General features: G+C 36.2%; 1 protein-coding gene across 2 annotated transcripts in view; it reads right to left on the bottom strand.

Moving 5' to 3' along the window:
- The window catches only part of Sol1, a 267,617-nt gene extending 254,718 nt beyond the window's left edge, over positions 1-12,899 (bottom strand). For both annotated transcript variants that reach the window (XM_069501499.1, XM_069501500.1), the window contains exon 1: positions 12,643-12,899. Coding sequence is in view for 1 of the 2 variants with exons in the window: in XM_069501500.1 (XP_069357601.1) it covers positions 12,643-12,645 (3 nt within the window). In the remaining variant the exon portion in view is untranslated. The remainder of the gene's footprint in view (positions 1-12,642) is intronic.
- Between the last annotated feature and the right edge of the window lie 2,029 nt (positions 12,900-14,928).

The raw sequence follows: 14,928 nt of genomic DNA, 5'->3' as shown, positions 1-14,928 counted from the left end.
GGTATATTATATTATTATAAATTAGACTACATACACAGTACATTCTAATAATACACAAATATATATAAATATATATACCTATATACATATCTCTATAATATACTACATAATTCTGTTTACATAGATAAATAATAGTTCTTCAAACGATTTTTGAAGGAGTTTAAGGATTTCGCCTGACGTATTCCAGCTGGGAGTGAATTCCAGAGTTTGACACTGTTACTGGTGAAAGAGTTACCATAGTATACCGTGCAGCTGTGTGGAGTCATAAGCTTATTGTCGGTGCTGGAGCGGAGGGAGAACTGATTGTTCTCACCAAGATAGGAAAACCGTTCTTTTAAGTATGATGGTGTTTGAGGGTAGTACAGAATACGATATAGGAGCGACAAAGCGTGCATCTCCCTCCGCCGAGATACTGGCAGCCACTTTAGTTTGTAGTTAGAAATTTGTGATTTGTTTGTGTGGCGTAGCGGTCAGAGTGTGCGATCCCAGGAGACGCAGGTTTGAATCCTGCCGATTCCGCAATTTTTGGTATGTATTTAAAATTATTTAGAAATCTCCAGTTTTATGGACCTAATATTATTAGAATTAGAATTAGAATTTCAAATTTGTTTATTAATCACTTGGTACACAATCAATTAATTTACAAAACCACTATAATAATTAATAATCAGTAAAATAATATGTGTAAACAAAAACAACACAATCGATAGAACTGCATTAGTGAAACACTGCGTCGCAAATCTATCGCCCATCCCTGGAGTAATGAAACTTGACACATAATTGATTAAAGTCTAAATATAACTATTTGATTATATCCGCACTCTGAGCACTATTAACGTTAGCATGTTAGTGACGCTACCTTGAAGTATTTACCCACCCCATAATCACCCTAAAGAACACATCTAAAGAAGTTTTCACTCCAAAAAAAAATTCTATTAGGTAGATTGTAAAACGCAACGTTCACTACATACACACATTGATTGCTAAACACGTAAGAAGTACTTACTCACAAAGTCAGTTAAAGAGGTGAGACAGTAGTGTGACCTTGTTACCTGAGAGTATATCAAGTGATTGCCAGCGGAACAACATTGACCAAGGTCGGGTTCGGTGAGGGGTTGCATACCTAACTAAAAGGGCGTATAAAAGTTCAATGGAAATTGTATGGAGTTAAACTTTTGATAGATTAGATTCGTTTCGTAGTAGGTGTAACGACATCTACATTACATAAACAAGGATCGTGGGTCTGTGCATGGATATGCAGCTGGGTCAAAATCCATACTCCATACTATAAATACAAATACCTACATATTATAAATGCGAAATTATGTATGACTGCTGGTCTGTCTGCTAGCTTTTCACGGCCCTTCCGTTCAACCGATTTTAATGATTATTTTAACAATATCTATCACTTTGTCTGGTGGGAAGCTTCGGCCGTGGCTAGTTACCACCCTACCGGCAAAGTCGTGCCGCAAAGCGATTTAGCGTTCCGGTACGATGCCGTGTAGAAACCAAAGGGGTATGGGTTTAATAAAAACTGCCATACCCCTTCCAGGTTAGCCCGCTATCATCTTAGACTGCATCATCACTTACCATCAGGTGAGATTACAGTCAAGGGCTAACTTGTATCTGAATAAAAAAAATAAAAATAAAAACTACAGGATTTTTCTCAGCAGTCACCGCGTTTCATCAATAAACGTATTTTGACGGACTCGGATCGTATGAGTGCGTAACCGCCGTTAGTCATTTGGGATACTGTCATATTGTATGAGGAGGGCGATGATCACTGCAACATAGTTCATTCTTCTGCAGGATCATCGTTCTGATTTGTTACTGTAAATCATAAGTTCAAATGAAGTAAATAAGTTTGAAATAAGTTGTTAATGTAAAATGAACGTGTGAAAAAAAAGCTTATTATTTATTTATTTAAACCTCCCAGTCTACCTTCTCTACTCTGTTGAATTTACAGACCAAAATCTAATACTTTGTACAAGAAATTCTATCACTCACGATGTCAATACGCAACGCCGTGGTGTTAAATGAAACAAACAAAATAAATTGAGTTTCCTTGGAACGACTATCGCGTCTACTGAACGGGAAAACAAAGTAATTTCGTTGAATAATTTAACCCTCCGAACCCATTTGTGGGGGATAATGTAATAGAGTAGTAACCGAATAACATCAAAATTAGTTATCATCAATAACTTTTCAAAAAAATTATCATATCGATAAAATAATTATATCGATATAAAATTAAAAAGCATAATACTAAGCAAGCGTAATGTTTGATACATTTTAGGTCGATTTTACGGCTGAAATACCCAATAATTAATCCTAACTAATGTAATCTTTCGAATGGTTATTTAACAACACAACGTTGTTTTTATTTGTTATTTGTCAAAAATTGTAATCTTTTTTTGGCAGCTAAGTAACGTATAGACAGATTACGGATACGGATAGATGTGTTTATTAATGTGATTATTAATTTCGGTCGTTAACATACATTGGAGTACCTGCTACTTAATGGCATTTTTCTTTTTAATTATCAACAATGTTCAACATGTTGTGAACAAACAGCTCTCTACCTCCAAAGATCTGAAGAAATAAGTCAATCTTTAAAATAAGTTTCAAACTGGATCTACAATTTATAAGATTCATCATCATCATCATCATCAGCCTGTGGACGTCCACTGTTGGATATAGGCCTTCCCTACAGAGCGCCACCACACCCGGTCCTCAGCCTTCCTCATCCAGCCAAGATTAATCAACGTGATATAAAACTTTTAAATCATAATACAATCTTGCTTCGTGTTTTAGTAATTAAATATACAGCACCTTAATCAAAGAAGGAGCGATTTTAAGTCAAGTTTTTCTTATTAAAATGTTCGTGGAGACGAAATCTTTATTCTCAAATCATACTAATTAAGCTGAAGTCAAAGAAAATGCAAATGAATGTAAGAATTCAGCCACAACTTCACATTTATTAAGAGAAGCGTTAAGGACCCTTGGATTTAAGTAATAGCTAGCGGTGCCGCAAAGTACGGAATTTAGCAACCATCTCTACCTCACAACAGGCTAGTTCTTTGATTCTTTTGTCTTTCATTTATACAAACAAATCTTAGGGAGCCGCTGGATTCAAGCAGTGCAAGACCGTGGCGTGTGGAAGTCCCTACAAGACACCTATATCTAACTGTGGATATCTATCGGTTGTTGTTGATGATGATGATGATGATAATGAGAGCTCTAGGTAAACTTTTCAAGTTAACGTTAACGTGCATAAATGTGTCGTTTATTATGGATAAAGAAACAACATGATGATTCAATATAGCTATATTCAATATTCAATATTCAATATAACAATTTGAATTAATGTGATGTTTCTTTACATGAAGACTTACACTTAGGTAGAACTTATTAAAACTTTGTTGACCTAACAAACTATATTTCATTCATTATACTCAATGTATAAACCACTATATTGCAACAGTCGGTTCCAATAATTTCAAACCATTTCTAACGAGAAAGCAGGAAAATAATTTACCGTTGCGCTTTTTTAATTGAAACTCTCGATTTTCATTTGAATTCTATTGAATCTTAATGGGCCGTTCCTTTGATTACAATACAATGCTATTGGACGTTGTGTAATAGGTTATTGTGCTGTACTCGTGCACAATGCTCCCTTTCGCTATTTTAGTTAGATTTCCAACTGAACTTTCCCGCTGACTGGAAATTTTCTCTATTGTTTTGTTATTTTTTTACTCGTTGATTTAGTTTACAAAGTCTTCCACCCTCAGTCATTAATAATTAATCAATACTGCAGTCAATCTTTTACTATCCACACTTAACCAGCGTGGTGGACTATGGCCAAAATGCCTTCTCATTCTGTTTGAAGACCTGTGATCATTAGTGGGCCGCGCCGGTGGGGATGATGGGTTAATCTACGATAAAATAGCATAGAAATATTTTTAAATCAAATAAATGTTTGTAGAGTAGTATAGATACTTTTGAATCGTCAAATGCATCTACCACTGGTTTGGAATGCCTTTCCTACCAAGAAGAACTAGCAAGAAAGAATAGAAAGAATATACTTTAGAATTAGGTACATCGAAACCGAATATACCTAAAAGTAAAAGTAAACAGGATTGTTTTATGTCTCCTTCATTTTCGATTTGATGACGTAGAAAAACTCTAAGCATAGCTTTAATATATCTTTAGTAAATTATGCTAATTTTTTAAAGTCATCTATTTAATCGATATTAATTTTACTACAGCTACCTCATTACTGTTCTAATGGAAAAATTCATCATCATCATCATCAACCAATAGACGTCCAGTGCTGGACATAGGTCTCTTGTAGGGACTTCCACACCCACGGTCTTGAGCCGCCTGGATCCAGCGGCTTCCTGCGACTCGTCTGATGTCGTCCGTCCACCTAGTAGGGGGTCTTGCAACGCTGCGTCTTCCGGTGCGAGGTCGCCATTCCAGCACCTTGGGACCCCAACGTCTATCATCATAATCTAAATAACAATCGGTTGTACGAACTATGCCCATTGCCACTTCAGTTCGCAACCCGTTGAGCTATGTCGGTTTTTCTAGTTCTCCTACGGATCTCCTCATTTGTATTTGTATTTGTATTTATTTATTTATTAAAGAAGAATATTTGCAGGTTACAACAAGTTTGGTGCATTCATAAACTTTAAATAAGTTTTTCCGTACACCAGTGCCGTCGACAGTCGATAGGTACCTACACGTAACATTAATTTATTGTTATACTCAATACTTAACAGCTAACTAACAATTACTTAATATAAACTAACAACATTAAGCTAAATGTGGGTTATTTTAAACTTACTATACATTAAAAAGTATTTTAGACTTAATATACATAATAGGTAAAAAACACAATTATTTATATAATGTTCAATTTCTTGGCAAGATTAAACCAAAACTATTCACCAATGCGCTCTACCGATAAAGTGGGAAAAATCTAGATAGTTTGAACTCTCTAAACTTGCCTTTTAAAGTTAAGTTATTCACTGGAGTAGTCTTGAAACTACTAGAAATAGGTAGGTACTCGTAGACAGAGGATCTCAAGTCGAGAGGTCATCGGTATTCCGGCAATTCAAATAAGGAGCTCTAAAAAATCTTACTCAAATGAAGTTAATATAATAAAAACTAAAAGAAGCCCGCGACTTTCATACACGTTGATTGAGGTTTTTAAAATCCCGTGGAAACTCTTTGGTTTTCCAGGATAAACAGACTAAAACTACAAAATGAGGCAAATGGTTATTGGTATTGGATTTTGTATGTAGTAATGTAGTATAACAATAACACCAAATTTTTGCTAGCGTTCTGTTTACATCTTGTATTCAGTCATCTTAATTAAATGAAAATATCCAACAGCCAGTTTTAATTGAAACGAAAGATGTTAAGTAGGTATACAAAAAAACCTACTCCCATTTCGTGACAAAAACAATGTACCTACCTAGCAATACCGTTGGCACCCTACGGGTACGGAACGAAAAATTGTACCAAAAGAACTTTCATAGCTTACAGCCGTACTCAGAGTCGGTAATTGTTACTTAAGATTGAGTTAAAACAAGACAGATTTATATGAGAGATATAGCTCTGTCTCGTTTTAACTAAACTTAAGTAACGATTAAGTGACTCTGAGTCAAGAGGTATTGATTACAAAATTGAGTTTGCCGTCACCGCTAGTCACGTAGACCGTGATTTGATTGCAACGGTCTCGCAATGAAATGTTATACATCAATTTGTAGTTGGTCTTGATATCCACTTTTTAAATTGAATATTTAACTGTCTAGAATTCTAGTTTAGTTTGACGCCTCTGAGCAATTCAACTAGAAATATCTATAGTGCGCGACAGGTTAAGATGGCAATCGGACCTGTCGCGTACTATACGGACAGTACGCGGTAGAAAGTAATGTACCTACATCGACTTTTACAAGGCATTTGCAGAGCATTGTCTCTGTCGTTGAGACCGACAAAACGTCACATAGGTATGAGTGACAGAGACAACGCACTACAAAGCCGAAATGTCATTCTAAAGGCCGATATAGGTACATTACTTTCTGCCGGGTACTGTACTATACTATCGTTTATACATTGAAACTTAATATAAGTACCTTAAAGCAGCAGTTATAGCCTAGTGAAGGACGTCCGCATTCTAATCGAAGTTCGGGGGTTCAGTCCCGGACACGCACCTCTAACTTTCGGAGTTATGTGCGTTTTAAGTAATTACTTAAATATCACTAGCTTTAACGGTGAAGGAAAACATCGTGAGGAAACCTGCATTCCTGAGAGTTCTCCATAATGTTGTCAAAGGTGTGTGAAGTCTTCCAATCCGCACATGGCCAGCTTTGTAGACTATGGCCAAAACCCTTCTCACTCTGAGAGGAGACCGGTGCTCTGTACTGACTACTGAGCCGAATGGGTTGATCATGATGATGACGATGATGACGATGATGATACCTAAAAGTAAATAAATGAGGAAAAGGATAATTTTTCTTTTATGTTTATTTATTTTAAAAAACAAAATAATTACAAAGTAAAACCCCGAGCAATTCTTTGACCGGAGTTTGTCAAAGGTATCGCAAAATAATGAGGTAAAAAGTTAGTTCTAAAAAATGTAATCAAGAAATACGAGTTATTAACTGTTTTCCTCTCAAAAATTCTTCCTAATCCATACTACTTTATATTATGAATGCGGAAGTGTATCTGTCTGTCTGACTGCCTGCTAGCCTTTCTCGGCCCATCTACCTGTTCAACCGATTTTGACGATATTTGTTAAAGAGACAGCTTGCATCCCGGGGAAGCCTTCTTTTTATCCCGCAAAATCAGAGTTCCCATAGGGTTTTTAGAAACCTTAATCCACTCGGACGAAGTCGTGGGCATCATCTAGTATTTCACTAAATACGAAAGTGTGTCTGTCCAGTGTCCACGGCGACTTTTTGGGATACAGCCGCACGGATCTAAAAGCGATTCTTAATCGAGATGGTTGCGATACAGAATCGTGGGCAAAGGTACAGTGATCGTAAAACAAGTTGTCTAATCTGAAGTTGCAACAAGAAAGATTTTTAAATCACTTAATTATAAAGGTTTGGTCACGAAGTGAACATGTCACTCCTATAGAATCTTAATAGTTTGCGTAGGTTATACACAAGCCCGGTTGACATCTGTTTTGTACAATTGGCCTTGTATTCAGATTGATCTAGTTGTTTTGTGTGCAATATACACAGGCCAACGATGCATCGCTACATGTATCGCGATCTTTTTGCGGCTATATCACTACAAAAAGTCGCGGTGGGCGATCTCCCTAGCATTCAACCACTAGAATTTCAGAGATGTCGTAACTGATTGTCAATTATAAAATTTTCAAACGTTAATTAAATAAAATATCGTCTTGAAATGATTCGCCACATAACGATGCGGTAGCACAGCGGTGGTCTTTCATCAAATTTCTATTGGAATGAATGAGAAATTTCACCGTATCCTTTGTGATGTAATTAATCAAATTTTAAACAATTATGAAACCGCGGGGTGTAAACGGTATTTCTTGTTTGAAATAATTAAAACAATTTTCTTTAAAACGACACGACCAATTAGTAATATTTGATGAAACAGCGGTTGAGATGGAAATGAAAAGTGATTGACGAACATAAAAGGTATGTATATTATTTTTAAGCTTCACTATGCGAAACAATGAAAATATGTGACAATACTTATTTTAAACATTTGAAGAGGTTCCTTACCTTATGGTTATAAATTAGAATCATCATCATTATCAAACCATCGCCAGCTCACTACTGAAGACGGGTCTCCTCTCAGAATGGCTACGCTGGCCAAGTGCGGATTGGCAGACTTCCCACACTTCTGATAACATTATGGAAAACTCTCAGATATGTTATAGGTTTCCTCATAATGTTTTCTTTCACCGTTACAGCAAGTAATATTTAATTACGTAAAACGCACATAACTCCGAAAAAGAGGTGCGTGCGCGGGATCGAACTCCCGACCTCCGATTAGGAGGCGGACGTCTCAACCACTAGGTATACGGTATATTCTATAACCGCTAAGAGATACAAAATATATTGCTATAGCATAACGGTATCTCAAGAAGCGTTCTTGAAAAGTTTGCGATCGAAAGGTCGTCGCTAAATTTTTCCAGTAGCTGAGCTTTGATAGAAAGTTTTTGGGCATTAAAATTGATCACGTCACCGCAGTTGGCGGTTATCTGGTCAATTTTCATGTTGAACCAGTTTTTATAATGGTTTGTACCTACAATTTTTTATTCCGATATAACTTAGTCAAGGAACTGCGATCTTACCTGGTGGTAAGTGTAAATGCAGTCTAAGATGGAAGTGGGCTAACCTGGAAGAGGCATGGCAGTTTTTTTATATACTTTGGTTTCTAGACAGCATCGTACCGGAACGCTAAATCGTTCAACTATACTTTCTCTACGTTAGTGTTGTTCTTTGTGCATAATTTTGTACGATGGTACGGAACCCTTCGTGTGCGAGTCCGACTCGCACTTGAATGGATTTTTTCAACCGTGTCGTTCTTTTTGAAGAAAAATACACCTTAAGATAAATTTTTCTTTTACCTAAATCTACTTTTATCTCAATAATAGATAGGTATCTAGGTACTACCTATATTACATGGCAACCATTAGTAAGTATCTAGGTATCAAATAACGGGCCAATAAATAGATTTATTTCTCAGTAATTTCATGATATATGATATTTTGTAGACAAATTTATATTCCAATTATCTATTTAATTAAATATAGAACAAAGGCATTTCAAATAATTGAATTATACTTGTTTTAGTGGGAACGCGCGGTACGATTGAATGAATATTTAATTTATGGTTTAAACATTAACTGGGCGTACATTATAGACGAGTTTTTAGTCCAAAGGTCATGTTTTCTATAACCAGAATATCAATATTTTATTTATTTAGATTTAGAAACACCTATATAATATATAAGGGGACAGCGTGCCACATCACAAATGATGGCGGCGTTAGTACCGATTTTCGCCACGAGCCAAAAGAGCCTTGTCGCAATGTACTTTTGTCTTGAAAATCAACATTTGACACTTCGATTTATTTTTGTAAGCAAATGTGAAGAAGACGTTGTAATTGTATGTAATAAAGCTTCCCAAGACGGTAAGTAAGGCGTAATTGTAAATAGGTTGTAGAGCTGAAAGAGTAGGTTTATGTATAAACGGTTCAAACTCACTTTTTATAGGTGTAAAACATTCGTTACAGTACGTAGCAGATAATGATGAAAATCGACCTTTAGAAAGAGAAAGTAGTTTTGTAGAGCATTGTCAATGTCGTTGAGACCGACAAAAAGTCACATAGGTGTGAGTGACAAAGACAACGCTCTACAAAGCCGAAATCTCATTTTAAAGGTCGATATACATTATTTTCTGCCGCGTACTATACTTTAAACGCTAATATAAATTGTTACTTGAAAGTAAAAAAGGAGGAAATGTTGGTAAGAATATAATAGTCGTGACATACAGGAATGGAAATACTTACGGGTAGCCATTAATAACCACACCACACCTGTCACGCGACCACGTTGTTGAAGTGATATTGATATTTAGATTTGCGTGATTTCGATGGGGGTTATACTAGGTAGGTAAGTATTAAGACATATAATACATAAATAAATAAATAAAGCACATCAAAATCAATGGATATTGTCTTATGTTCGTCGGTTCATTCGTTCGTTACCAAGGTATGTGTTCACGTATTGTGTTTGTGAATTGAAACTTTGTACAGTTGTTTTCGACACTAGCGTGTAGGTTTCTGTTATAGTATAAAACGTATAATAGGCACTGAAAACGCATGTTAACGCTTACTGGGCATCAGCTGTTTTGTTACAATTCCAAAATTATAAGCTATAACTCTGCTACGATTATTATTATTAACGTTTTTATGAAATTGAAAAAATATTCTGGAAAAAATATGAAAAAACATACAAACATTTAAAAAATATATTTCTTAGAAATAATCTAACTTTAAACTAGCTGTGTACACTTACGAGTTATGTGTAGGTAAAATGAAAATAATGATATTATTATGGGATCGTCGACGTCATTTCACTCATGCGGAAGTCGATAAAACATCAAAAAGATGTGTTCACGAGTATCAAACTTGAAACAAACTAAAAGAAAGTGAATAAGAATAGCGTTGACACAGGGCGGCAACGGAAGTGTTATAAAAGGGCAATTTAAAATCCATTAATAACCCCTCCAGACACGCGACAGTCGCTTGGAAGAATCGATTTTGCTATTCAGATTTAGAATATACTAGCTGATGCCCGCGACTTCATACGCGTGGATTAAGATTTTTAAAATACTGTGGGAACTCTTTGACTTTCCGGGATAAAAAGTAGCCTATGTCACTCTCCAGGTATTTAACTATACCCATGCAAAAAATCACGTTGATCCGATGCTCCGTTGCGATGTGATTGAAGGACAAACCAACAAACCAATAAACCAACAAACCAACAAACAAACACACTTTCACATTTATAATATGGGTACTGATGGTGTCAGTGAGACTTAATTACATCAATGTTGGTAGACGCAGGGATTCTATATAGTCATCTTTGTCATAGACTTCTACTGCTGGACATAGACACAGTTCACGACAGTTAGGGAACTTCTGACAAAACTCCGAGGTTTCGACGTCACTGGCAGGCGTCAAACGTTACTCAATTTGACGTAGGTAGGCCTAAAGTAGCCCTATTTTTCTTTGATTTTTACGTCACCATAACCTAAAATTTGACATATCGTCGATTCACGACTCAACCAGAAGTTCCCTCACTCTAGTTCACTCTGACATAGGTCTCTTGTAGGGATTTTCAAACACCAGCTAGCTATAAAGCTATAAGCTAGTGTATCTTAGAGCTTTATGTTTTGTTGGTAAGAAACAGACTGAAAGTGTAATATAAATTATAAACACATTATACAACTCTGATAAATTAAAATAACACATTCATACTTAAACATTCAAGAGTTACCCAAAAACAGACTTTCTTCCAAAGGAATAAAGATCATAACCTGTGTGCAAAGCATATCAACTACAACTACGATATAAGTTTCAGGGTTATAATGTATAAAATGCAGTCACGTAATAGCTTACTTGGCTTAGATCTTATCCCTCAGTAACACGATACGTGCTGAATATTTACTGTGCTGCGTACAAGTACAGTAAACGATATAGGTAGTGAATTTTACCGCAGCTTGGAACTGTTAAAATGAGATATAATGCTTAAATATTTAGAGCTCACTCGCCATATTTGCTCTTTGTGTCAACTGGTACACATCCAACATTGGTGAACATCCAAGCGGTAGGGTGGTAACTACCCACTGCCGAAGCCTCCCACCAGACCAGACCAGAAATGTAGAAATTATAAAATTCCAAACCCCTGCCGGGAATCGAACCCGGGACCTCCTACAAACAATACCATAGCGCTTACCACTGCGCCAGGGAGGTCGTCAAAAGGTATAACAGCTGTTATCGCAAAAACTTAAATGCTATGCCTTAACTGCTTCGAGCCTTTTAGTGGAATTATCAAAGAGTACTTAATGCAGTTCATAAAAATCTGCATTAAGCACTTAAGTAAATTATAAGGTCAGAATAAGCATAAGTACAACAAAATTTCTTAAGTGATTCTTGAAGCATTTTGATAAAATAACTATTAAAATAATAATACATAAAATAGCCTTTGACGACCTCCCTGGCGCAGTGGTAAGCGCTGTAGTCTTATTAGTGGGAGGTTCCGGGTTCGATTCCCGGCAGGGGTTTGAAATTTTATAATTTCTAAATTTCTGGTCTGGTCTGGTGGTAGGCTTCGGCCGTGGCTAGTAACCACCCTACCGGCAAAATCGTGCCGCCAATCAATTTAGTGCCTGCCTTAGACTGGTGGTGGACGATGCAGTCTAACATGGAAACCTGAAAGAGGTATGGGTATACCAATCACCATATACCACAGCACATATAAATCGCTTGGCCGGTATGATAGTACTAACTGGCCACGGCCAAAGTCACCCTCTAGATATTGAATACTTATAATCTTCATTAATTTACAATCCAAGTAGCTTAGCGCTTGAGTTTTTCGAGTCAAGCTTATTTTTTTAATTCAGATACAAGTTAGCCCTTGACTGTAATCTCCTTGACCTGGAAGGGGTATGGCAGTTTTTATTAAACCCATTCCCCTATGGTTACTAAACGGCTTCGTATAGGAACGTTAAATCGCTTGGCGGTACGGCTTTGCCGGTAAGGTAGTAACTAGCCACGGCCGAAGCCTTCTACCAGACCAAAATCTTGGATTAATATTTCATCTAGTGGTTTTTTTTTTGCCGATGATCGCTTGAATAAATAAATGGATAAACTAGATAGTTTTTAATAAAAGTAGAGATTAAAAGTAAGTACTAATTATATATTCCATGCTTTTTGCGTCTAAGTTTTTTATAATTGAAAAGCTACTCTTAATCAAAAACCCTAGTTAAAACATAAAAAAAACAAAAATGTACTTATTACTTAAAAGCAGCGTATTATTCTTCTTTCTTAACATGTTATTGAAAGATAATATCTTGAACTCACCATGGATTAATTTATGAAATGGCCTCAAATAAACACAGTAATCTAAACAAACATTTAATTTCCTTAACCACTAGACACAATTGGAACGTACACAATCGATACTATTTAATTTCCCCACAAATTTGTTCGGACAACCTTTGAATTATTTATTGAAAGAACGACTCACGATTTGGTATTTTTGTACTACGAAACAAAGTTAACCGTAACGAACCGTAGCGGCGTAGAGCTACGTTGTAGACGATCGCCCGGTTTCGTAGAGCGCGTGGCACTGAAAGCTACGGTCAGCTCTTAAGGCCTAAGCACACACGATACTTGAAGCATCATCATCGATGATATTATTATTATTATAGCTGTTCTTAATCGATCGAAATTTGAACTCTCTCTACACATTTTGATCTTTGTTTTGGAAGCTAGTTTACTTACTTCACGTTTTCACTTCGATTCGTGTGTGTGTGTGTGTGCGTGTTTGTGTGTGTGTGTTTGTGTGTGTGTGCATGTGTGTTGCAAAGTTCCCAAGTCGGTAACTCGAACGGTGACTGAGTTTTGTGCCTCGGAGGGCACGTTAAGCCGTCGGTCCCAGATAATATTTCTACCATCTCGTAATGATGGTTAAACCTGAGTTGAAATCCGTTCTCACTAACGAGTCTCGAAAATGCAGAAGTATCTAGGAACCTACCACCTATTTTATTATTATCAATGAAGAGTCTCGAAAATTGCTGATATGGTGGAAATTGGACTTAAATTACCTCTTGTCAGATTTTATTTCCTTCAGATTAGTAAAAAAAATCCTATTCTAAAAATATTGTATATGCTTTATCTTTGCCTCACTTCCAACCAAAAGGTTGGTAAGATTACCCACTGTCAACCCTCAAACCTAACGTATTATTCATATGAAACATTATGTATGTGGGAGTGAGTAACGGTAAAAATAAATATTGTTTTAGCCCTTCATACTCGAGCTATAGGTACTTGTATTTATATCTTAAAGGACCGGGGACCGTATAATATTGTTGAGTACATTGGACTGTGACAAAATGATAGAAGATCGTGAATCCTTATCATAATGGCATATGTATGAATCCCGGGCATTGGGTCTCACGCTTTTAGCATGGCCTTATACATCACGACTCGAATATTTGTGTCATTGCGATATATGGGGTCAGATGAAAGGCAACGCATAGATTTTATGTCGAACACTAATCATTATCAATATCATCATCATCAATCCATTGCCAGTAGGGTTCATTCCCGGGAATTCTCGAGCCGAGAATTCCCGGGAAATCGTTGGGCTTTGTTCCCGGGAAATCAAGCTCGAGAAAACTCGAGAACTCGAGAAATCATATTTGAGTCTATGAAATTATAAAATAAAACGATTTGCGTTTGCCGTTTGTTTTAAATGCAAAAACTTCATTTGATTTTTTTTTCTAATTAACATGCCAAAAATGGTGCTGTGATTGTAATTTAATTATAAGTTAGGATAAGGTTAACGTTTTCATGTTGAAATTTTTGTTATTGTTTGTTTTGTTTAAAAGAAAGAAGCTAGAAGTTTTAAGTTGATTTTTTTTCTTTTTAATGCTGTGCTTGTGCTGTAATTGTATATATGTATAAGTCACAAATGTCAGAATAGCTTATTTTTTTAGTTTTCTTTAAGAAAAAGAAGCTAATTATGTTGAAGACTGTCAATAAAAGTCTTATAATTATTTTGGTACTTTTATTCGAGAGGAAACCACTGAATTTGTTGATTAATCGCATTATTGGAACCGAAGAATATGCAAATCCGTACGTAAATGTAAATTTCTCGACAACCCGAGAAGACCCGAGAAATTAGCCTCGAGAATTCTCGAGACCCGAGAAATTGATGAGCTCGAGAAATCATGAACCCTAATTGCCAGTCTGTTAATCGCGGGCCTTTTTGCAGAATTAGGAGGGTTCAAATAGGCTATGACCTGACTTTCATTCTCCGCCACGCTGGCCAAATGCGGATTGGCAGACTTCACACACCTTTAAGAACATTATGGGGAACTTTCATGCAAGCATGTTTCCTCGCGATATTTTCCTTTATTATTAAAACAAGTGGCATTTAGGTAATTACTTAAAACGCACATAACTCCAAAAAGACGAAGACATTCGAACACTCATCGCACTTTAATTCTCGCAGCAAAGTTTTCTATCGTAATATAAACTTTGCACGGAAACCTTTTTCGCTATACGACAATAATTTTATTGGTGCGTCAAGCGACTGAAAACTCGCATTTTGCTTAATACCTTATCATAAGACAAACCTTA

The sequence above is a fragment of the Maniola hyperantus genome, chromosome 10, assembly GCF_902806685.2.
Source record: "Maniola hyperantus chromosome 10, iAphHyp1.2, whole genome shotgun sequence".
NCBI classification, from domain to species: domain Eukaryota; kingdom Metazoa; phylum Arthropoda; class Insecta; order Lepidoptera; family Nymphalidae; genus Maniola; species Maniola hyperantus.
This window is presented reverse-complemented; position numbering and strand designations above follow the sequence as displayed.